General features: G+C 32.5%; 1 protein-coding gene across 2 annotated transcripts in view; it reads left to right on the plus strand.

The window, feature by feature from the left end:
• The window catches only part of LOC127704949 (glutamate receptor U1-like), a 60,282-nt gene extending 38,609 nt beyond the window's left edge, over positions 1–21,673 (plus strand). Inside the window, exons 2-10 of one of the 2 annotated variants that reach the window (XM_052209190.1) lie at positions 3,694–3,881; positions 4,119–4,301; positions 7,688–7,918; positions 9,210–9,304; positions 10,424–10,514; positions 11,229–11,550; positions 12,130–12,347; positions 13,791–14,056; positions 15,243–21,673. In XM_052209190.1, the coding sequence (XP_052065150.1) occupies positions 3,694–3,881; positions 4,119–4,301; positions 7,688–7,918; positions 9,210–9,304; positions 10,424–10,514; positions 11,229–11,550; positions 12,130–12,347; positions 13,791–14,056; positions 15,243–15,681 (2,033 nt within the window). In that variant the 3' untranslated portion in view covers positions 15,682–21,673. The remainder of the gene's footprint in view (positions 1–3,693; positions 3,882–4,118; positions 4,302–7,687; positions 7,919–9,209; positions 9,305–10,423; positions 10,515–11,228; positions 11,551–12,129; positions 12,348–13,790; positions 14,057–15,242) is intronic. The other variant, XM_052209191.1, reaches the window with a different exon arrangement.
• The last annotated feature ends 4,818 nt before the right edge of the window (positions 21,674–26,491 follow it).

Consider the following 26,491-nt stretch of genomic DNA (forward strand, 5'->3'; position numbering starts at 1 on the left):
CCTCATATCTTGACTTACATCTAGAAATTGACAATGAGGGTCGGTTGAAAACAAAACTTAACGACAAAAGAGATTATTTCAGCTTCACAATTGTGAACAGAGATGATTTCAGCTTCCCAATTGTGAACTTTCCATTTTTATGTAGCAACATTTCTGCAGCGCCTACATACGGAGTTTATATCTCCAAATTGATACGATATTCATGGGTTAGTATTTCCTATCATGATTCCCAAGGGTTGCTGTTAACAAGGAAGTTATTTAACCATGAGTTCAAAGTAGTAAAGTTGCAATCATGCCTTCGTTAATTCTAGGGACGTATTAAACTTACATCCGGGTGTGTACTTATATGTGCAACACAACGGGTGCCACATGTGGAGAAGGATCTGTTTACCCTTCCTGAGCACCTGAGATCAACTCAAGTTTTTGGTGGTTTGTGTTGTCTTTAGTTTTCTTTGTCGTCTTTTTTGTGCTGTTGTTTGTCTGTTTCTTTTTTTAGCCATGGCGTTTTCAGATTATTTTTGATTTATGAGTTTGAACGTCCCTTTGGTATCTGTCGCCTCTCTTGTAGAGATTAAGATTATAAAAAAAATTATTACATAAATAGCAGAAGTCAATTATCAAGTAAGAATCAGTCATCATGGTCATAGTTGTATGTATTTTAGTTGAATTTTTTATCATGAGTATTGTTTCGATCTTCTTGTTTTACAGTAACGTCTAGTAACATATGTAATTATACATAAGTGCTTTCCAATTATGAATGCATATCCAATTGAGAGAATAAGGTAGTTTGCATTTGTTTTATACATAATTTTGTTCGTTAAAGGTACTAGTATTATTAAGTAAGTACATTGTAGTACGCACTTAAGCCAGCATGTCGCAATGCTATATAACATTTCAAATTTAATTGTAGGAGTCGCATGCACTTAGTTATCTTGATATCAGTTCATCAAAAGCCAATAACCATATATCTGATTAAACAGTTGAAAACAATATAAAAATATGCTTTAAAATAGTTTTGCAGTAAAAATGAAGTTTAAAAACGTAAATCGAAAATACCAGGTAGACATAAAAGCATGAGCATTTATGAAATAAATTGTGTAATCAAATGAGAAGAAAAACAGTTGAAAGCGCATACTTTAAGGATGTTTGCTACTCAGTTTTGAAATAACAAGCTTTTTTAAAGACTGTTATAAATTGATGGTATATGAATAAAGGAACAAAAAAGCAGCAGAAAATGAAGGATCCGTGTGCTTGTTTTCGAGATATAAGCCACTGAAAGTTTGGCGGGAAATGATTCTCTCTAGATTTTTCATACATTTAACATTGGCAGCTTTTTTCTTTCATAAACAATGAAAAAATAACAAGGATTTCATAAGATTTTCAAAGAAGGCATTTCAAACTAAATGTAATCAACTTATGGAAAGAAAAGTGGGGGTTAGCGGGCAAAATTTTTAATGGCACTACATGGATAAAACCAGAGGATTCCAAATATCTGGGAAAAATTCAAAATCAAGTGGAGTGAACATCCTTAAGTCGGAATGGTAAAAGGTGCACTTTTTTTAAGCAATATTAGTTCATAAGGACAATGTTCATTACATTATGCAAAATTAGAAAAGAGTGTATAACATAAGAGACATGCATTCATAAAATCAAAACCAACACATATTGATCAATACGACTTTCACATTCGTTCATTTTCCCGTACACTTCCGGTGTCATAATACCTATGCATAGTAATGGAAAAGACGATTGTTCATTTACTCCCATTTACCTAGGTTGATTAATATACCTTATCATGAAAAGAAACTAAAATTAAGTGGTTTTAAGATCAATTGAGGCCCATTTTTGGTCCAAGTTTTAGAGAATTTAAAATTTACTGATAATGTAGGAAATGTCCATAAAATGAAATAAGGAAGATTTACAAAGTTACGACGTCATGATAATGTCACGGAGACGAAGAAAAATTCCGACTTATGCAGTTTTCGTTTCATATTTTCTTGTTTGGAAAAATTGTCCGCAGCCAAATAACAAAATTTTTCAATAAAAAGCTTGCTCTTCATAATGTACTCAAAATATGATACGAAAAAAAAAAAGAAATCAGGAAATTATATAAAATCTACTATAGTCGTTTTCGTTTGTTGATGTGGTAGTTCATTAAATGTGAAATGTGTTTCCTTAATGCTAACGTTATATAAGGGTTAATTGTAAAGAAGGTACAGTTACTCATAAATTTGCACTATATTTGGGGCCAAAAATGGAACTTTTTGCACCTTTTCATTTTTGTTATTTACAAACGCTTCTACGTTTTTATATGAGATACTGATAGTCGTCTGAGTAGTCGTTTTGTTGAGGCAAAAATCAAGATTGTCCAGTTTGCTATCATTTCCTGGTGTTTTAATAAAAACAGACATTCATTAGAAGAATTATTTTTTTCAAAACAACAATAGCATATAATCTCAATTTTGGACACAACAATAGCAAAAAACGTATTACGGATGGAAGATCATAATGTGTTCTCTATCTAAGTGTTTACCTTGATTTAGTTCTAAATGGTTTTTGCTTTGTGACAATGGATTTGTTTCTAAACTGTTGGAAGGCGAGCTGAATTAAAAACAATTCGATTTTGCTTTTGCTTTTTTCGTTTCTTGTATTATGCAACTTTGTTTTTGTTTGTTATCTGTTATCTTTCTTTAAATAATTTGCTTTGTTTTTGTTTTGTGACTACTTGACATTATTACCTTTCCTGTTGAATTCTTAAAACTAAAATTACTTAACGGATTTGAATAGGACAAATACAAGTAAGGTTAGATAATCGGTAAAGTTGGAGGTTGGGGAACAAACCAAAACAAAAAGACAAGAAACTGTTCACAATGCAATACATTTAAACTTAGTTTGAAGTCTCTCTAATGAATCAAAGGAATAAGTCAACAAAATGTGGTGTCAAGCGTTATCACGTGAATGCAAAATTTCTGTTGAAAAAAAAACACGCCTATGAAATGAAAAATATAAAACAATTCAATTGAGAAAACTAACGGCTAATTTATAACAAAATAATTTACGATAAACAAATATGACAGACATGAACAAAAGAAATCCACTGAACTACAGGCCCCTGACTTGGGACAGGCACATGAAGAATGTGGCGGGGTTAAATATGTTTGTGAGCGCTCAACCCTCTTCTAACCTGGGACAGTAGTGTTAGAGTACAACATAAGAACAAACTATAAAATTCAGTTGAAAAGGACATAACTCATCAGATCGATACAAAATATATTGAATGTTTACGTACAGCAACAAAGATTTTCATGCAAAGTAAGGATGTGTGAATATTATGTTTCAGGTATAATAATTATTAAAAGTTCTAAATATGTAAATCACAGTGATAAAAGATAAAACAAATCATACGATTTTCTCGTTTGAATTATTTGACATTGGTCATTTCGGGGCCTTTTATAGCTTACTTTGCGGTATGGCTTTGCTCACGTTATCATACCTCATTTTCTTTGTTTTATATACTAACATTAAAACTATGTTTTTGTAGTTTCCATTTTTGATATTTAAATTCTCTAATTTGAAAAGGACTTTTAAAGATTTTGAGCTTTGCAATATATTAATTAATCTTTTGTATTTTAGATTCTAAATTTCAATTTCAACGTTATTTTTATAATTATTCTAGACACTTTTCAATTTTAGAAAAAGAAGCAGCTCAGTTTAATCAAGATCTTTCCGAAGTTGAAATTTTTGCTGTATCGTACAATATGGAGGAGATAACGTCTTCTGACATCGATCATTTGTCAGATATAGATTCAACTCATTCACAGAACATCATCAAGTTTATTGTGTTGTGTCGTTTAGAAGCATGTGAGAAATTTTTACATCAGGTAAATAATAAAAAGTTAACGTTGAAGTAAAAATCGTGAATCTTAATACAAGTACTTTGTTTCACTTTTTAGCATTTACAGAATCTGTTTTTAAAAGAGGTAGACAATACTAAATAAGAAGTCTCATATAGACATATGTAACAGGAAATTAATAAAAATCGTAACTTTTTGATGTAAGTACAAATTGATAAAGGCTGTGAATATAATCAAATCACTATTACTCTTCATTTGTTGTAGCCTTTTGATTTTGGACGAAAGCATGTATGGCGAAACTCTCTGCTTCATTTTTCAAGATGGCTAGTGGGTGTTTTCCATAGAGATGGACAGAATATTTTTGAAGGCAATTCTAATATAACGTTCGACAATATAGCAGTAATACATTATTTCACTGCATCTGGAAATCAAAAACTCAATCAAACGGTAATAATGAGTAACGAAGATGAATTTAACGTCTGTTTTGTTTTTATTCTTTTCCTCTTTTAAGTTTAAAATTAGTAATTCAACATACACTACATGTAATTAATGTTATCACTTCGTAGCCGCGCCTAGCATACCAAATTATAAAAAAAAAACAACCATCAAAGATACCAGACTTATTATTTGGTACGCCAGACGCTTGTTTCCTCTTCACAAGCCTCATCAGTGGATCTCGAATCAAAACAGCTGGGAGGCAAAATCAAAAACCAAGTTGAAGATCATCTAAAACCGAAAATTCAGAATATTTTTTCCAAGTATGACGAAGGCAATCTTTGAAGTGTTTCGAATAATTCAACATTTTATAGGCAGTCAATTGATAGAAAAGGAACATAGCAATGATATATCATGTCAACACAAAAGTGCATATATAATATATTTGCAAGTTCAGTACCACCCATATCTTTTAAAAAAGAAATTTTCATATCCAAATATCTAATATTACGCGTGATTTTCAAAATAAGGCGATATTATCGTGTTCAGGATGTCATCCCAGTATCTTTATCTATTCAGGGTACAATCAATAAAATGCATAGCAAGCTTACAAGCCTTACTTTTGAACAGCGGTATACTACTGTTGCCTTTATTTAGAGTCATTTGGAAAACATCTCCATACTGTTACACCGCCGCAACCGAAAGCTGGTGTACCAAGAATGTAAACATCTCATGGTGTTTATATAAAGAGATGATTTTTTCATTTCATATTGTTAATTATCCATTTTTAGATGGTGACGTTCCCTTGTCACCATCTTACGGTGTTTATATATCTCAACTTGTTCGATTCGCTCGTGTATGCAACAACATATTTGATTTCAACGGAAAAAGTCGCTGTACTGCTGAAAATTATTACACCAGGGTTTTCGATATCACAAACTTGTCAAAATATTTAATAATTTTTAATAAATTTTATCATCGGTACAAGGACATCATTCGTAAATATGAATCAACCTGCAGACATATTATACGTTCAGGTATTTCACATCCAATCTTTTATGGTAATATTCTATACAAAGCACAAACATGTCGTCATTCAATTCAAAAGCTAACCAAACCTTTAAACAGACTTATTCAGAAGGTATAAAGTTACGATACTGTTTTTAGGTCATTAAAGATGGCATTATTTGGAATTACTATTGATCCACTCAGGGTCTTTGCAACGGAAATAAACATATTTATTCTAAAACCAGTTGTTGGCATGATACGGGTTATGTTCTTATCTTTTCTTTTATGATGGTATGATACTAAACCCCTAACGTGAGGGATTGTACTTGATTTAAATATGATGAAGATATGCTCTTTCAATCAGTTTAATTGAGGTCTGGAGCTGGCAAGTAAGCCAGTAACTGCTAGTAGTCCTTTGTTAATTTATGTTGATCATTGTCCTTTTGCTTAGTTTCTTCTGTTACCTATTCTAACATCGGACTCGGACTTCTTTTAAACTGAGTTTTACTGTGGGTATTGCTCTGTGTTTGTTTATTCTACATTGGCTAAAGGTATAGAGGGATAGAGAGTTTAGATCTCACAAAACATGTTTAACACCGCCGCATTTTTGCGCCTGTCCCAAATCAGGAACCTCTGGCCATTGTTAGTATTGTATGTTTTTAAAATTTTGGTTCATTTATATGTTTCGGAGTTTAGTGTGACGTCCTTTTTCTCAGAACTTGTACACATTTTTGTTTAGGGGCCAGGTGTAGCCCACCTCCGGGTGCGGGATTTTCTTGCTGTGTTGAAGACCCATTGGTGGCCTTGGGCTGTTTTCTGCTCTTTGCTCGGGTTGAAACTTTGACAAATTCCCCGTTTCTATTCTCAATTTTATTGTTCCGTTATAAGATGTGTCTTACCCTCCAAAACCCGGGTTAGGCGGTCGACGGGCTTCAACAAAAAACGACTTTCATCGGACCTGTGAATTCTTCTCCAGTTGCGTAACGTCCATCGGCGGTGGTTCCTAGCCCACTGTTATCTAAGTGGTTTATTGGCCTTCGAGCCCGTAGAAGCCGACGTGCTAAAATCATTTATGTTTAATCTATAACAGTAACGCGAAAAAACACATAGGACCGGTTTTTGAAATTGGTTTTTAAACAGTCAAAATGTAATCGATTGACATTTTATCTGTATCCAATAGTTACCTTATTATTTAATAGTTTTAATACACAGTATTTCTGTAATAAACAAAATTCATGAAGAAAAAAATATTTTGAAATTTAATGGGGTGGTGCTGAACGTATGGCGGAGTGAATATAAGCCTGATATCTTTAATGAGTTACAACTACTATGTCTTTTTTGCTTTCTTTGTTTTCGGCAACTTCAATTTTATAAACTTCCTGCCATCAAAAAAAGGTTGAAATATACCAACGGGACATTCAGGTCTCATTATTCAAACGGTAACTGTCAACCCCACAGCCAAAAAAGAAAGACGACGAAAGTCCATAAAACAATCCATAAAAAAAAGACTGAGCAATACGAACCCTACCAAAAACGTGTCATGAATAAGTAAGGAAAACGCGTACAAATGTAATAAAATACACAGTTACACACTTAACACGACATATCTGAACATGAAAATATAATGTGTATAGATAAATGTATTTAGTAATAGCAGTAGCTATTATATAATCTTTGTTTTCGCCTAAATTGTACAATAACTAAAAACGTTGACGTGAATTCTGTCTCACCCTGAAGAAGAAGAAAAAATGGCGAGACTAAGGATTGCTGTTTCAGGTAGGAGTGGCGGCGTCAACAATGTTTTAGTTTGTGATTTATATCAGTTTAAGAGAAACCACTAGCGGTAGGTCAATGATATTTCGTATGCAGTTGTATTATTGGCACATCTCATTTCAATGGAGATTTTTTGGATAATTCCCCTTAGTTACGGTTTATCAACTCTGAAACTTTTGCATCGTTTACATGTTCAAGTTTGTGATTAGTTTAAGATATCCCACTTATGGTTAGTCAATGATATTTGGTATGCAGTTGTATAAGATTTGAAAGTCTCATGTCCATGGAGATTATGTGGTCCCATCCCTTTTTTATGGTTCATTCACTTTGAAACTTTTGCATAATTTACGTGTAAATGTGTGTGTGTGTGTGTGTGTTGCCGTCAGTTTAAAGAGAACCATTTACGATAAACCAATTAATAAATTGTGTTTGGTATGAAGTTTTATTCACATTGGTATTTCTACACAGAGGTTATTTGATCCTGCACCTTTAGTCTTGGTTTATTGACTTTCAATGTTTTGCATAGTTTACATTATAACATATTGCTATTTGAATTTTAATATTTGCATTATAATTTCAAAATTACACATATCTCTGAGTCAACAGTTAAATTTTAGCATTATTCAAAAAACAAATTTGGATGGATACCAATCGAGACATTAATGTGGAGGGAATCAACACGACGAGAATTATCAAAAATTGGATACGTTAACTTGAATGGAAGTTTACTCCTCCAAAAAGATACAACAATCTTTCATAATAATGGAAGTGACCATCTTGAAAGTTTTATCTACCCAAATACAGAGTTTGGGTTTAACCAGAGGAAATTCCTGATGGGCACATTGCCAGTAGGTAGTTTTTTTGTAGTATATGATTGTGACATTCATTGTGTACAATATGTTAAATCAGATGGATGAAAAGGATGCGTTGGATATACGCAAATGAGACGGCAGCCAAATGGCACAAAACCAGATGACATATTGAAGTTAATCTACGGTCTTTAACCGAATTTTTGTGAGTTGTAAATTTTGCGTATCTTTAAAAGAGGGACAAAAGATACCAGAGGGACAGTCAAACTCATAGATCGAAAACAAACTGACAACGCCATGGCCAAAAATAAAAAGACAAACAGACAAATAATAGTACAGATGACACAACATAGAAAGCTAAAGACTAAGCAAACACTTTAAGTGTTATGAAGAAATCTAACACAACAATTATTAATTTTTCACCAACACATGTATATTGTTAATTTTTCCATATAACAATATTGGATATAGGCATTTATAGAAAAAAAAATGAAAATAACACGTTATAAATTGTATGCGTCATAAGCTCTTTTCTGGATTTACCTTCATCAGAAACGCTTTAAGCCGAATATTTGAAAGCCAAGGATGTATAAGAACCGAAATATTTTGAAGAGCTATATAACCAAAAGGACCTAAATAAATATGAAAATTAAACGGTTTCGAAAAAGGTAAAAAATGAAAACTTGTAAGAATCCCCTGTATCCGCTCGGCCGGTGATATCGCGCATTATCTGATGTCGCCATATCCGCAATGTAACACAAATAGAATCGTTCTTGTAATTGTTTTAGTCTTCCGAAGGGACAAAACAGATGAAAATTGATAAGTTTAAGAATGAGTTTATAATTGCAATCCCATGATTACCGTATTTAGACATTGTCCATTAATTAAATTACATAATCAGATAAAAACTGGTTTAATTTTAAGTCACATGTCTATCAATATGAAATAAAGTTTGCTCCGCATCCTTGGCAGTTTGTTTTTTTCAACCTGAACTATATTTCGAAGTATAAAATCTTTGCTGTATTAAAAATTAGCTATTTTTAGAAGGCATGCGGGAATTCACAGGACATTCGAAGAACTGTCAAAACAGGGGTTTCCCTAATTTTGGACACACATTACATAGAATCTTAAGGGTGAAACCATACATAAAGAAGATTTCATAAAATTAAAGTATGTCATGAATTTGTTCACACAATATTATCTGATTATTGGTTTTATGAGATTACCAAAGTGAAGCCATTAGTCTTAGGTGCGCGGATACACCGGCCTGCACCTTACATATTTATTTTACACAACACAATAAATTAATAGCTGTAATATCTTTTACTAGTGGGCACCGTTTGTGGAACTTGACGAAGAAAGGAACCAATATAGTGGCCTCACCATCGAAGTAATCCAAGAACTATCACATATACTTAACTTTACGTATGTATCAGCTGTTATCGTTGAAAATTCTATATGCACATATCAAAATTTTGAAAAACAATGCTGTTCATTTATTTGGTTTTTGTACTTGCAAGTTAGGGCACCATGTTTTATATATCTCGGTTCCTGTCATCTATTACATATGTCTTTGAATAAAGGGAGATATATTAGTATTTCAATGAAATAATAACCTACCTCGAATAGCATTGAAACCATGATATCAACATACGGTTAACCATAGACAACTGTCCTTACCCCTATATGAAGCCCGGAATCGCTCTAAGGCTAGCAAGTTTGAATGAATGTATCGTAAACAAACAAAAATCCTGTCATAACACCAATGTCATTAAAGTATTTTTGATTTTTTAACATTGAGAGTCACCACATTGAGATATAACTAACGACGACCGCTGTTAATGCTTCATACTTGAAAAGGGCACCTTAAGATATGGCAGAGTTAAATTAATTGTTTAATATCATACGCTCCTTTTCAGGGTTCGTGAAGTTCCCTCATGTTTTTGTTTGTTTCTTTGATTTGTCTTCCTTATCGATAAATGAGATTTGATCATCAGTAAACTACTGTTGCCTTAATTTATACCCTCCTTCTGTTTATCTTGATCAGTGGAGTAACATGCAGTTCATTTACTTAATTTATACCCTCCATCTGTTTATCTTGATCAGTGGAGTAACATGCAGTTCATTTACTTAATTTATACCCTCCTTCTGTTTATCTTGATCAGTGGAGTAACATGCAGTTCATTTACTTAATTTATACCCTCCTTCTGTTTATCTTGATCAGTGGAGTAACATGCAGTTCATTTACTTAATTTATACCCTCCTTCTGTTTATCTTGATCAGTGGAGTGACATGCAGTTCATTTACTTAATTTATATCCTCCCTCTGTTTATCTTGATCAGTGGAGTAACATGCAGTTTATTTATGGACGTACAGATCAGTTAAGACAAAGTACCTGACTTAATAGAAATGTGCATTAGTACAAAAAAGATGGGTAAGGGCAAAACGGTTAATAGTAGTAAATGACATTGAATATTTTTACATACTTATTCAAGAAAATACAATTTTAAATGCAAATGAGACGAAACAGCTTCACCATTCCAGATATGTATTAAAAGCACCATCTGATGGAAAATGGGGAGCAGACAAGGGAAACCAGTCGTGGAATGGTTTGTTGGGGGAGATTCAACGTAGAGTTAGTATAAAGTTGAATTCTTAGTAATGTATTATTCTATTGCGCGGCGATGACTAAGAATTCATTGAAAAAACATAATATCTTAATAATCACATTCAAAATTTAATGTAATAGAAATACCAATGTTGAAACCTTATCACAGATACCTGGTTTATAATTTGGTACGCCGGACGAGCGTTTAGTCTGCATATAAGACTTGTCAGCGGCGCTAAAATTAATAAAAGTTGAAATACTAAAACATATATGAAGAAGAAGAGCAATAAACACTGAAAATAGATGTGCCAAATACGACTCAAGCAATATCTACCTTGGGATAGAAAAATCTTAGTGTTTCGAATTAATCTTCTATTGATAAACAAAACACAAATAAAAGAATAGGCAGAGGATAACAAAACCGACAAACAAAATCAGAAATCGAAGAAAAACAGGTATTCCATAACGGGAAATTGAATCATGATGGCGTCCGTTAAAACTGTTAAGATTCTCTAAAATAATGCATTGCTATTTACAGATTATGTACAATGATTTGATATAGAAATTAAAAGAAAAAACCAACCTGAAATATGACAAGGATTAAAATGTGCAAAAATGTCACTAATGAAAAGTACGGAATTCAAACAAAATGATAACGGACAATGAAATATTGTTCCTGTACGCCGAGAGGCAGCACACAACTATAGCACCAATATATTTCATTTGTATCATCCATTGTAGGATATTGATTTGGTTGCAGCACCATTAGCTATCAACTCATACAGAGAACAAGTAATGGACTTTACTCATCCATATTATTATGAACATTCAGGAATTGTCATCAAAAGACCACCTCATGAACACTGGAGAAAATTACTGAACCCCTTAAACGTAACAGTCTACCTATATATTGGAATATCTCTACCAGTAATAACTTTGCTCTTATTTCTCTTTGAAAAGTATAATCCATTTTACAGAAATATTGCTGGAAGAAAGATCATCAGAGGGTTACATCATTTCTCTGATGCATTCTGGTACATGTATGGAGCCTTACTTTGTCAAGGTATGTCTTTGTATGTTTTTGTTTATTTCTAGAAAACTTCTAATTTTCTAACTTGTATTGGTCAAATGATAGAAAATTATAAAAATTTATTGTATTTGTACATCAGGTACTATTCCTAAGTTTTGAAACAAATAGAAAATAAAAAATAAACAATTACTAAATATTGAATCATTATGAAAATGAAAAAGCCATCCGACTAACAGCATATACAGTGAATCAGCGATACGGACAGGAAAGTTTTGTACATATAAACTTAGGTAAAACAAAACCCCTAAAAACTTGAGAGTGATATTATATGGTTCTCAATATGTCAGATCAGTCATGTTAGTAAATAATTGAATTTCAAGTGGTTTCATTTGACACCTCTATATGGTGCTTTTTAAATTACATTACAGTTAGTACTGAAGCTTAACCGACCATAACATTATCTGATGACTAGTATACATTTTATGAAAACAATTTTTCAGTTACGTTACTTGAGTAGTTGTCTTTTTTTCCGTCAATGAAGTAAAACTTATATATTTCAATTTTTGAAAATAAGAAAAAAAAAAAACATATTGTTATTTTTGTTACTGATAGGAGGGGAGCATATTGCAGTATCGTCAGCGGGTAGGACACTTCTAAGTTGCTGGTGGATATTTTGTATTGTAATTGTTGCTACATACAGTGGAAATTTTGTGGCTTTTCTAACATTCCCGAAAGATAAGCTACCATTTAAAGATATAGAAGGATTGGTTGAACAGTCAACGTATAAATGGGGTACAGCAGGAGAAACAATTTATGAAACAATTTTCAAGGTATGAAATTTGATATCAGAATATTTAGAAATACAAACATGAAAGCACCTTTTGAAATGATAATGGTATACCTGTTTCATATCACATTATTGAACGGACAGTATAAAACTAGGTACATGTTATGTACACTCTCCTAAACAAACTCAACATTGATTGCCACGTAACCGACCTCAACATAATTCTGTACGACAGAATTTATCATAATTATGCTGTCATCGTATTTATTGTGTGTAAAGAGGTTAATACATTAAAATGGCAACATATGTATTAAATATTAAAGTTTGCTTTTTAACATTCAGTTAAAGTTTAGGTATATAATATCTAAATAAAATCAATTATCGTACTGTATTTACTTAGTACATTCAAAACCAGAGTGAGTGTTCTCCAATGATAATTATTCGAAAAACATACAATATTTATAAAAATTACTTTGACATCCCGAATGGAAGACTGAAGTATAAAATAGGGTTATCCCTTGTACATATCTTGTTCGGCAGAAATACACTTACTGAAATTGAGCGTCCGCTTGGCTGTGAAGGATATATAAATATGTCGCCACGTCCGGTCCGAAATTGGGACGATACATTTGATGGCTCGTATAGAGAGAGTACAACGCTACTGCACGATAAAGACCAGTAGCAGAACCTCTTTGAGTAGCCTGTAGGTGCCCTGTTGTGAGACAAAATGTCTATCAATATCTAATATTCCACCATTTTCAAGTGACAGACGAAATGCTAGTCCCGCATTCCGGTGGACCAACCTTTTGAATATATTGTGCATTTGTTATCGCCTTGAATATGCATGAAACATTTGCCACTGGACGTTAGTCGAACAATAATAAGGCTGGTTCTCTTCCTTGCAACGTATATCAGAGTCAAACAGATAAATTACAGGGAACTAGTCTAAACAATAACCAGTCAATCACATATTGTAAGTATTATCCAAAAAAACTGTAACATCGCTTGTTATTAACAAAACGGATGCTCGTTCAATGGATATACTTATTAATTTTATAAATGTGACATAATTTTTAAACAAAGTCGGTTTTTGTAAATGAAACGCAAATGTTAAATAAAGTGCATTAATCAATTTCGTATGTTTACGGCACGATCAGTTGTGTTTTGCATGTTTCACAAGTTTGAACTAAGTGCACATTGTATTATACATAATTATCCGCATGGAGAGACAATACCGAAAATAAAACAAAATATGGCCAGACATTTATTTTTATATTTATGAGATCATAGTTAATAATGTAAGAACACGAATCGTATCAAAACAAAAGAGTGAAATTCATGGCTGGATGTTTGGCACACATGAATTCATCACCCATCATCACGGTACCACATAATATCGCTGTTTAAATCATCACCAAATGTCAAACGTGTCAATTCATTAATGGACACATGTAAATAATTAACGATATTTTGATTATTCATGCAGAACTCCGAATTACCAGAAAGAAAGAAATTATGGAATGGCATGATAGGATTTAATCAAACAGACCCTTCTGTATTTAGCAGTGACCCTGCGGAACAAATACGAAAAGTAGAAGGCGGCAATTATGCGTATGTTGCAGATAAAACGTACATTGAACTAGCTATATCACACAAATGTGACCTGTCACTGTCACCGTCAGATATCCAGCCTATATTGTATGCATTTCCGTTACCCGAAACTTCTCCGTTTGTTAAGACATTTTCTGATGCGTGAGTATTTATTATTGTTGATATCAGAATATAAAAGGAAGCAAATAACAAAGGTTTACCAAAAAATAATTTGGAAAAAAACAGACAAATCCATCATCAAAATAGAAATACAAACAAACAGTCCATAAAACACTATACGGAGCCTGAAGTTAAGTGGTCTAAACATCCGCAATTAGACCATAATTGATAGTACAATAACATTGTTGCTTGGATTTTATGTTAGTTTTTTTTTCTACAGAACATTGTTTTGTTGACAACTGGTCTATGGAAAATTAAGAACAAGGGCAAATGAGATCAAATTAACTAGATATACGTCTTTATTTCTACGATTGTTAAAGGGAAAGGATTTTCTTTATATCTATTTTCTTTGTTAATTCATCATCATTGATATTATCATGATTTTAATGATTTTGTGTGTAAATCTCCAGTTCATAAAATTTGTAGTCGTGCCATAAGTAAGGTTGATCACAGACGTTTTCGACTTTTCTTTTAAAATCCTTTTGGTTTTTATGACTTTATCGGCATACCTGATGATGGTTGTTCACACTTGTCGGGTAGTAGGATGTGTGTATCATAAATAATTTCAGTTATTCATATCGGATTCAGAGAATGATATTTTGGATCGTATATATGATATGAATAATTTTTAGGTATTTATTTTAGACTAAATTTCTTTATTTGACGCCGTTTATGTACAAAAATATTGTTATTTTCCCCATTAGTTTTCAATTCAGGCAGATTTTTTACTTCTCTTATTTGACTGACAAATTTCATTTGTTTCTCATACTTGTAGCCCACTCCATGTTTCTGGGATAATTCTTAAAGGGTCATGACCGGCATTTAAGATTTTGAGAATACAAGGGTCATGTTATGCCTTTCCTGATAAATCTGAAAACTAGATAAGACCATTTCCTCAGGCAATTATCAACCATATACATTTCAGAATTGCACAACATTTCATGAGAGGATAGAAGTTTATTAAATATCCTTTGAAAACACTACACATCTAAGCACATTATAATTTAACTCTTGGTACAACAGAATGTAGATTTATAAATGAAACCAAAAAGCTATCAATATCCCTAACTCAATCTATACATCAAAAACAATTAAAGACTAATTTTTAAAAATAAATTCATTTTAATTTATTCTAGATTATAGGTTTTATTGTTTGTATATCTTTCAGTATAATTTCCATAGTCGATAGTGGACTGATTCAAATGTGGAAAATGAAAACATGGCCAAAGCCTGGACCATGTCAGCAATTAAATAGCACAGAAGCTAAGACTATTTTTCTAATAGACTTTCAAATTGCATTTTACATTGTAGCAGCCGGAGTAGTATTAGGTTGTTTATCTCTTCTCTATGAACACATTAAACTAAAATGTGGGATATGTATAGAAAAAAGGCAGCGAAAGAAGAAGGAAAACAACACAAATGGATTTAGAAAGTCTACTGAGTTAACTGACGTATTTTACTCTAATAGCCTTTATGACGATAACGATGATTCGCCAATGAAACTGGCTATTCGACGACAGGTTGGCTCTAGTGTGTCAAAAACTAGAAAACATAATATTAACGAAATATCAGTTATCGGAGTTTGTGACGATACTTCTGAGAAGTAATGTATCATCATGACTAATTGAAACTTTATATTTTTCATGATCAGCGTTAATATTTTTCTAGCAAAAATTAAAATTTTGGAAGATCGAAAATTTTATCAAACACTTATATATTATGTAACTAAATAATTATAAAATTATAAAAATTATAAACAAACGGATTGCCCTATTTTTAAAAAGCATTAATGCCAGTGTATTCTTTACTTCTCCATATTGCAGCACCATATTCAGTAGTCCAGACGTATAGACCACTTTTTCCCGTGTTTTTTTCATTTTTAAGATTACTTAATAATGCATATTATTATTATGATGTAATATTACACATGCTAATTGACTATTGTGTAATAATGAAAATTAAAAATAAAAATAAAATAGTTAAATGAATAAATGAATGAATAAATGAATGAATGAACAGTAGGTAACATCAGAAAATGTAATTGACTTAAAATAAAATAAATAGATATAAAATACCCACTCAGTAATAGCATATCTCCTATTCTTATCCATTTCTATATATCCTCAATTCATTTTTGAATTCATTTTTGTTTTCACAAAAAGAAAAAAAGCGGAAAAATTTAAAATTATAAAGACAAGTGAATAACTCAATCCGAATAGATGGAACGATGATACTCATAACACTATAGTGCTTATAAAGTACCTATATTTCAGTATAACATATAACACATATGTAGCTAATTAGAATAAAGATAAAACCTATCAATAATCAAAATAGAGAATACGTAGCAATAGAAAGTATTTAACCAATCTTTAATTCCATCTGTTGATAGTGCAAGTTCAGATTCAATATTTTATTAAAGTCTCACCACTTATAACACATATAATACAATCGTTATTATATATACATTGTATAAAACAGTAAACTCATCATCAGATAAAATATTAAAATCAACGTTACTTCTTTTAACTTCTTAAATAAACTTTCAGCAAATTTACATATAAAGTACAGTCTAAAAAAAAACATGTTTCTCATCTTCAATTTGATCATAACATAAAAAGCAAACTCTTTCATTTACAGTTTTATTTTCATAACGACCTGTTTCTATTTGCGAAGGGGCGACGCCACACCTAAATTTAGCAAATGCACTTCTGTATCGACTTGAAATGTTCTTCCTCAAATACATCTCTGTTTCAAAAATATCTTTAAACAATTTATAAGTCCGTAATTATTTTCCAACATTTTGTGACAATATTCTATTATGCCAATTTACTTTATAATTTTCAAATAAAAAATCTTTCAACTGTGTTATAACATTTTTATGCAACACATTCTCTAAATTAGTGCAGAAATCTAAAATACATTCTCTAAATTTTTCATAATTCTGTTACACCAGTTTTACTTTTCATTAATAACATTTCTTAAAGCCCATCGGAATACTTTATAATTCACTCCATCTGTTGACATAGCATTACATAAAGCCCAATGTCTAAAACCACAACTCCACTGCTTAATGCCTAGGTCACACATTCACGGATTTGACGCCGTATTAGCTACGGATACGATCCGGCATCATTCGTGGCAATCTGTATTGGTCTGTAGATTTCCGTATTGTAGCCGTAGTCATACGTAGTAGTACTTGTATATCCGTGACAATTTTTCAACATGCGCAAAATTTGACCACTGATCAAACAACCGTAGTATATCCTTACTGGAACGTATTAGAACTTACTGATCCGTTTTAGTCCCTATTAAAACCGTTTAATCCGTACTTATTCGTGGTCCCGAATTATTTCTACGGTTAGTTCCGGAGAACTACGTACTAGTACGGTTACACCACGTAATTGTTAAGGATATAATACCTTTTGTTACGAATTTGTCATGGAACGGCACGATCTCATTACGTTGCATTATGGATAGCTAGGGATCAGCCAGGGTTCTCAAAGTCTTTTACGATTTACTACGTTACAACACGACAAAATACGGAATAATACGGTCCACGACAAACTAACATCAGGCTTCTGTATAAATATTCCCTACTTATGGGACCCAACGTAGTCTGTGTCTTGCGGTAGAGGTATACATAACATTATTCAACATGAACAATCAACAACTGATGCTTGCAATATTAATTAGCTGGAATTGGATATTGATATGGCACAAAATGCCAGGGCAGTGTTCGAGCTACTTGATGACAGACGTAAAGGTGACCGGAGGCAGAGGAGATGGTGGACTAGGGACTGGCTTTTCCGACGACCTATCTATGGCCAGTATGAGGCCATAATGGCTGAACTTTGTGCGGAAAATCGGGCTGCATTTAAGAACTTTGTAAGAATAGACCCAAATATATTTCAAGAACTGCTACATGTCAATGGTCCGGGGTACAGACAGTCAATCGATTCTGGATTTAGGCTAGCAATCACCCTGCGATACTTGGCTACGGGGGACAGCTACCGGACAATGATGTATGATATCCGGGTTGCGCACAATACCATCTATGGTATTGTTCAGGACATCTGCGAGGCCATAGTTTCAGTGTATGCTGTGGATGTCATCGAGACTCCTACTGAACAGTGGCAGGCTATAATAGCTGAATGGTTTACAGCAAAATGGCAGTTCCCCCATACGTTGGGTGATCTAGATGGCAAACATGTAGCCATACTGTGTCCTAAGAACGGAAGATCCCTAGTCTACAACTATAAAGGATATCACTCAGTCGTGCTGATAGCCCTTGTCGACGCCGATTACAAATTATGGAACCAGAGTGACTTGAAGAAGGCCATTGAAATGGGGTAAATCGGCATGCCAACAGCAACCCCTCTTCCCGGTGACGACAAACCAATGGGCTATTATATCATCGCAGACGAGGATTTTTAACTACCGCTAATCGAGGGACAGAAGAGTTGTAGAGAATACCTTTGTTATTCTTGCAAATAGATTCAGATGTTTGCTCTCAGTCATGAACCGTGCACGTCATAGTTCTGTGCCTATACAACAACATTATGAGGGTCAGATATTCTGGTGATCAGAACCCTCTAATGGACCAAGAAAACGACGACCACCAAGTCATTCCCGGAGCCTGGAGAGATGGTGTCAACATGAACGATGTGCAGATCCCCAGGGGCGGTAACTTGGACTCCTTCGATGCAAAACAGCAGAGGTTATACCTAAAACATTACGTGAATTCTCCTGTCGGGTATGTGTCATGGCAGAATAAAATGGTATGAAGGATCGTCCTTTAGAACTGTCGAGCTTTGTTGGATATTATTAATTATTACACTGTGAAGTTTGTGTTGTTCCTTATTTCTATTTACGTATGCCTCATTGCTGAAGATAAATACCTAATTGAAATATGCACGTTATAGCACACTCACACACATAGAATTTATAGCTTTAATTAAGTACCAAACAACTACTATAATGGCAATGATTTGCAAATGACAACATTTGTTTATGATCCACAACTAAATGCGAAAATATTAAATAAATAATTCAAGAAACAATACAAAATAAACATCGATTCACTGCCATAAAGAAATGATAAATCGCCAACTTAATTAGAAATTATAAACGGCTTAGAAAATGTGGCGGTTTGTACTACTGTGGATTTATTATTATTCGTTGGATACCAATTTTTGTGGGTTTCGTGGGTACAGGTGAACCACGAATTCAAATGTTCAACGAATAGCATATTTCCAATGGGCTTTGTAGACAGAGTTCGGCAAAACCACGAAATCAAATATCCACGAAAATGCAAGTTTTCAGCAATCCACGAAAATTGATATCCACGAAAAAAAATGAATCCACAGTATTCCGTATCAGACCGTTCTCATTCGTACTAACCCTTACTTATACCGTAGCAAACCGCTGTTTATCCGCAGTACATACGCCCGACACGTGTCGTTGCGTATTAAAACGTGTCATTTCCGTATTAAACCGTGTCGTACCATGAGAATCCGTATCACTCATGTCGCCGGAGTCACAACGTTGTGCATCCGTATCGGATCCTTATCGGACTACGGAAACTGCATTTCCGGGATCATCCGTGAGATTTAATCCGTAGTGCAACCGGCGAGGTGATCCGTGAATGTGTGACCTAGGCATAACACATGGAGGTTTCCAACCTATATCCCAATTGATGGCGTCACTAGGTGTATATTTACCAAGACCCATAAAAAACGGATAGCTCTGTGCTGAACAGCATTTATACAAAAAAATCTTTAGTGCCCCAGATGACTGCACGATAACTTATAACTGACCAGACTAAGCTACATGTATCATATATTTACCAAGACCCATAAAAAAGCGGATAACTCTGTGCTGAACAGCATTTATACAAAGAAAATCTTTAGTGCCCCAGATGACTGCACGATAACTTATAATTGACAAGACTAATTTAAGCTACATGTATCAAAAAGTTTGGTATATGTACAAATGTATTAAAGTGAAAATCTCCATGTGCTTTACTCTTTACAATCAGTAAATTTATTGCTCTCCCTGCTGACCTTGCTACAGCTTTTGCCATCTCTTTATAATCAAGGAATTCGGTCTATTTGATATTTTGATACAATACACAATTGTTTTTCACCAAGTAAAAATATTACATTGGTTGGATGTACAGAGGGATTTCTAAAATAAACAATCTTTGTCTTTTCAAAGTTAACATTCAATAATTTATTTTTACACCATGTATTAAGAATTTCTATCATTAATTGTAAATCATTCGCATTTTCAGCAATTAATATAATATCATCTGCATATAATAGAATACCAATTGTGCATATCAGCATATCAAATATTAATAATTGTGAACGCCATCCACCTCTTTCGACTACACATCAGACTTAATTAAAATAGTAATGTATTTCAACAAATATTGATACAGTGAACATATGCATTTGATAAAAGATAAGCCCTTAGCCCTAATTGATTTGTATCGTTAATAATTTTAAGAGTGATCTACTTATTCATTCAAATGACCACAGGGAACACACAATCAGTACTACTTATATAAATACAAATACAGTTAACAATAATTACGATAAACTGTTTTTTTTTTATAATACATGTAAACTAAATATCAGTTCTGAAATATATTTACTAAAATTTCCTCTTTTTTCTAAATTTCTTTTTTTTTTTTTTTTGCTTGCTTATAAAAATAAAGAGATGTGGTATGATTGCCAATGAGACAACTATCCATCAAAGTTCAAATGAAGTGGATGTAAGCAATTATAGGCAACCGCATGGCCTTTAACAATGAGACAAACCCATACCGTATGGTAGGCTATAAAAATGCCCCGACATGAAAAATATAAAACAATTCAATTGAGAAAACTAACGGCCTAATATATAATAAAACAATTTACGTAAAATAAATATGTCAGACATGAACCAACGACAATTACTGAACTACATCCTCCTGAAATGGGACAGGCACATAAAGAATGTGGCGGGGTTAAACATGTTTGTGAGCGCTCAACGCTCTCCCCTAACCTAGGACAGTGGTGTAACAGTAGTAAGACATAAGAACGAACTATAAAAATCAGATGAAAAAGGCTTAACTCATTAGATGGATACAAATAGAAATACATCTAACAAAAACACAGAGTGGACGTGGACGGGTACTTATACAAACCCACAACAAAAAGACTTAAAGTACAGATCTGAGAGTACTCGCAGTTACTGACAGCTAGTTCAAAGCCAATAACAACTAATAAAAAAATCATGTATCTAAGACTAAAATATCAATCAGTACACATCCAACATCCAATGGATTTAGTGTAAAGACGTCATTAACAGTCAGAGAAAAACATGACCTTGTGCAATGCCAAAACTATAGGTATCGACAGATTGTAGTATCGTGATAGTACATATGTGTTATATTTAGTATGGTTTAAATCAATGATAACAAAATCAATATTTATACCAATAAAAACAATATTCAAAGATTTGATTACAGTGTTTTTTTGTTTTTGTTTTTGTTTTTGTATTTTTTGTATTTTTTTGTATTATATTTAATATTTATTCATTTTGTTGATGCTGTAAAATTTAGGTATAGGAAAAGTGCTATTTCAATGCAGAAATAGAGGAACTGGTTTGTTTAATTAACTTATCAAAATAAAGATAAAACCTATCAATAATCAAAATAAAGAATACGTAGCAATAGAACCAAAATTTAACCAATCTTTAATTCCATCTGTTGATAGTGCATATCATCATATCACAGATTAATAATTTTGTACGCCACACACCTGTTTCGTCTTCACATCAGACTTAAGATATTAATGTATTTCATTAAGTATTGATACGATTAACATATTTATTTGATAAAAGATAAGCTCTTCAAATGTGCAGATTTTGGCAGCATAAAATACCATATTTTCATTTATAAAAAGAAATATCCATTTTTCATTATCAGACATGAAAACAATTCTCCTCAACAATACTAGCATGATTAAAAATAACATAAAGAATATCTGAATATACAGGACAGGTTAACAAAACATGTTTTTCATCTTCAACGTCATCAGTACAGTTAAAACAATTTTATACTCTATTTTCAATATCAATATTTTCATAACGACCAATATTCAAATACCAATTCTGATGGGTTCTACACCACATCTAAATTTTGCTAAAGCACTTCTGTATCTACCAGGTATATTAAAAATCAAAATAATTTTCTACACCATATACATTTTTGAACATTCTTTATATACGTAATTTATTTTTATCATTTGACATAATTTTGTCATACCAATCTTCCTTAAATTTTTCAAAAGATACATTTTCTATATTCTTAATTAAATCTTTATTTAGAATAGCACCATTACACAAATATTCCATATCAAGTTCTTTAAACTTATTTTTTACTCTAAAATGCCAATTTTTTACTCTTTTACATGTGTAACCCCATATATACACTTTTTATCATTATTCATTTTATTTAATCTTGTCCAATTTCTAATAACACTTGTCCACTGCTTGATTTTGCATGGCATCCAGCCCATACAAAGACGTATTATGTGTGTATTTTCCTACACCCATAAAAAAGCGCATGGCTCTATTTTTTCCACTATTTATACATGAAAAATCACGTGTTCCCCATATAGAGGCACCATAATCTATTACAGACCATACAAGCGTATCAAACAATTTTGTAAATGTACAATATATGGAAACCATCGTTAGCTTTACATTTAGATATCAACAATCCCAACGATCTACTAAATGCTTTAGCAACTGCTTTTGACAAACCATCATAGCTTAAATGCTCAGTAAACAATAAACCTAAATAGGTATATTGGGAAACAATATCAATATTGTTACCATTAAAAAAAATGGAAAATTTGATCTAAATACAAACTGTGTTCTAAAATGTACTATTTTAGATTTTTCGAAATTAACAGTAAGGTCATTAGTACAACACCATATATTCAAAACATCTTATATTTTTTTGTAAATCACTCTCATTCTCAGTAATAATTACAAGATCATCTGCATATAACAACATGCCATGGTTATGATTTTCAATGTCTAAACCTATGATAATTATGATAATCACAAAAAAAAGGTGACAATAATTTTATGGCGTTTTGCATTTGCGCCAATCTGCACTTCATTTGCGCCAATTTTCAGGTAAACACATATCATGAGACATATAAAGCAGGCACATTTGAGTTTGATTTGTGGAATACCCCTTTAAAGAGACCTTGCTTCTTTTGGAGGGATTGTTTACGATATGACTGTCCGTGACATGAACTTTTTGATAGGATGAACAGAACGTGTGTCAAACACTTATCCATGAATTACCTTTAACCCGGAAATTTACTTTTATCCATTACCCTTAACCAGGAAAAAAAACTTTTTCAAAATATTTTTCAACAAAGCAAAATATTTTATAATGGGTCTTTTGATAGGATATATAGTAAAGTAAGAAATATTTTTTGATGAGTAGAATTATAATAATTGGAATAAAATGCACAAATTTTGAATTAATCCTATGTGTAAAGGGAGAATTCATTAAAAAAATTGTATTTAATGTAAAGGGAGACAACTGCAACGTATTACTCTTAAACGGAAACGTCGTATTTACTTTTTATCTAAAAAATACAATTTGTAAATATTGAAGGCACAATTTTAAAGGAGTATAGCTATTATAAAAAAAACATAAATACATATTTCAACACAAAAATACACATCAAAGATTATATCAACTATATAATAAATATTTATAAATAAATGAAACTCAAATGTAATTTTATTTCCTTCAACAATCTTGCAGTTTTAAAGTTCGAAACTAATTTTATTAAAGTATCCTCAGTAAACGGGAAGAATAGTTGTACCTCCGCAAACAAAGTGTTGATGTGTATATACACGAACAACTCTGTCTGTCCGTCGGCTTATCTACCGGTGTGCATTGTAAGCGCAACTTCCCCCTAAATGGCTGGGCAGATTTTTTATGAAAATTTCCACAGTTGCATAACACAACCTGATGATGTGCAGAATGGACTATTATCCCGGTCTAACATTTTAAAGTTGATAAAAAAAAAATTTTCTTTCATACACAAATAGTATTGTATGACAGGGTATATATCCTTTTTCGGGTTCACTCACTCACAGATCCAGTCTTTATCGAAAAGTAATACATTAAGATATACTTGAGTGATATATTTCATTAAAACATATATCATGCATATACGTGTATGACTGTTATTTTTTTTTAACTCATTTAAGAAATGAATGCTTCGTTCTGTAATTTTATTGGGTTGTAAAAGTGTTGACTGAAGCACATTTTGTATGAAGCGCCGAAGCACTTCATTCTAAAAGTGTGTGCACGATAAACACTTTTACAACCCTTACAAATTACTAAAAGAAGCATTCATTTCTTATAATTACATTTTTATGCTAAAAGCATGAAAAAAACACCAAGTTTTTCTTTTTTTGGCTTGTGCACATTTTCGTGGAAGCACGTGTCATTACGAATGTAACATTTCATCTTGATATGAAGGTTTATTTTCGAAAGACGAGCGATTGTTGTTAGCCAATCAAACAAAGGATTCTCGTGAAACATACATGTAATGTATTTATATTAACATGGCTATTGTCATCACTTGGCTCGTGAGCGTCGTCGTCTTCGTACCTTTGTTCGATAACAATAAAGATGGGATCGAAACTGTAAAATGATAAGCAATGCTAAATTTCTTTTTTTAAATCTGAGCTATTCAGGTTCTTATGAGACACTGTTGATTACAGGTAGCTTGCAATTTCAGTTTGACGAAAAAAAACCACTTTACTGAAATATCCATGAGAAATATTTTCTCTCAGAAATACACAACAGACTAAATAGCTGCTTCTGAATATAGTGTAAAGTTCTTCTCTACTCAGTACTCTTATCCTGGAAATATGAGTGAGTACTCATTTGACAGAAATTCAACCAACAGCTTGCAATTCCTCCGCCCCCTCCAAACCCTCGGCCCCAAGGAGACGACTTACTATATAGAGATACACTAAAACTTACCAACACGTAATTAGATTACAGCTTCATCTGACAAATTAAGTCTGTAAAAAAAGATTTTAATATTTCATTCTTTGTGGATATTACTCCCAAATAATTTTACATTTTGAACGGACAGTCGTGCCGAAGGGATAATTCTTTTGGAACTCAGGACTTTCTTTACGGTACGTATTAATTAAGAGACACTAATTCATATAATGATACGACTATGCTATACTTATTTAGATTATATCTTCTTCATTTAAATTGTTCTTGCTTTAGTCTGCAATTTGTCATGTCAATACTCTTATCCTGTCTTCAAAAAATACATTGTTTCTTGTAATTTGGGGAGGGTTACTGCTAACATCATATATTACATATATATAGATGAAATAATGAACCTTTGAACTAACAGTCGTTTGGAAAGGATATTTCCTATATACCTCCAAATTGTTTGCAAGACATGTAGAACTGCAACACATTTAACAAAAACACCACTAGGACCGTATTGTCCTTTTCACAATACACAGAAATATCGATAACACAAATGAATGCAATATTTTCTGGATAATGCTTTTCTTCCGAAAAGGTCTGAAATATTTATACTTCAATTTTACTTTATATGTCATTATCCTTATCACGGAAATACTCAAGTGTTCTACATTTGTACAGTGTAATACAGTGTTACTCATATTCTGGGAAAACTTTTCCTTTCTGAGACTACTCCTATATACCTCCAAACTTTACAAAACGTATCAATACGACAAAATTTGCAGAAATAAGATTAAACAATGGTTAACTTATGTATATAAAAATAATAAGATGTGGTATGATTGCCAATGACACAACTCTGCACCAGAGACCAAATGACATAGAAGTTTACAACACCATACGGCCTTCAACAATGAGCAAAACCCATACCGCATAGTCAGCTATAAAAAAACACAAAATGACAAATGTAAACCAATTCATGAAAGAAAACTAACTACCTGTTTTATGTACAAAACAATGAACGAAAAACAAATATTATACACAGCAACAAACGACAACCAATGAATTAATTACAGGCTCCTGACTTAGGACAGGCACCTACAGAATGTTTGCATATTTAGACTTTACCATTACCTGAATTAGTTGGAAAAATCAAGCCTACAATTTTATCTTGCCAGTATTCTTATCAGGAAATATGTTATGAAGTTGAGTAGTTGTTGCAGAGAAAGGGTTTGTAGATGTGATGCTTTCAGTTATCTCCCTTTTCTTTTCAAAATGACACAGTATTGTTTCTTATATTCTGTGCAAACTGCTCAAAAGGAATAGAAATAAATAGGCTTTCGAATCGTGGTACATATACTAAGTCTTTC

This window comes from Mytilus californianus, unplaced genomic scaffold (genome assembly GCF_021869535.1).
Source record: "Mytilus californianus isolate M0D057914Y unplaced genomic scaffold, xbMytCali1.0.p SCAF_6, whole genome shotgun sequence".
Lineage (NCBI taxonomy): Eukaryota > Metazoa > Mollusca > Bivalvia > Mytilida > Mytilidae > Mytilus > Mytilus californianus.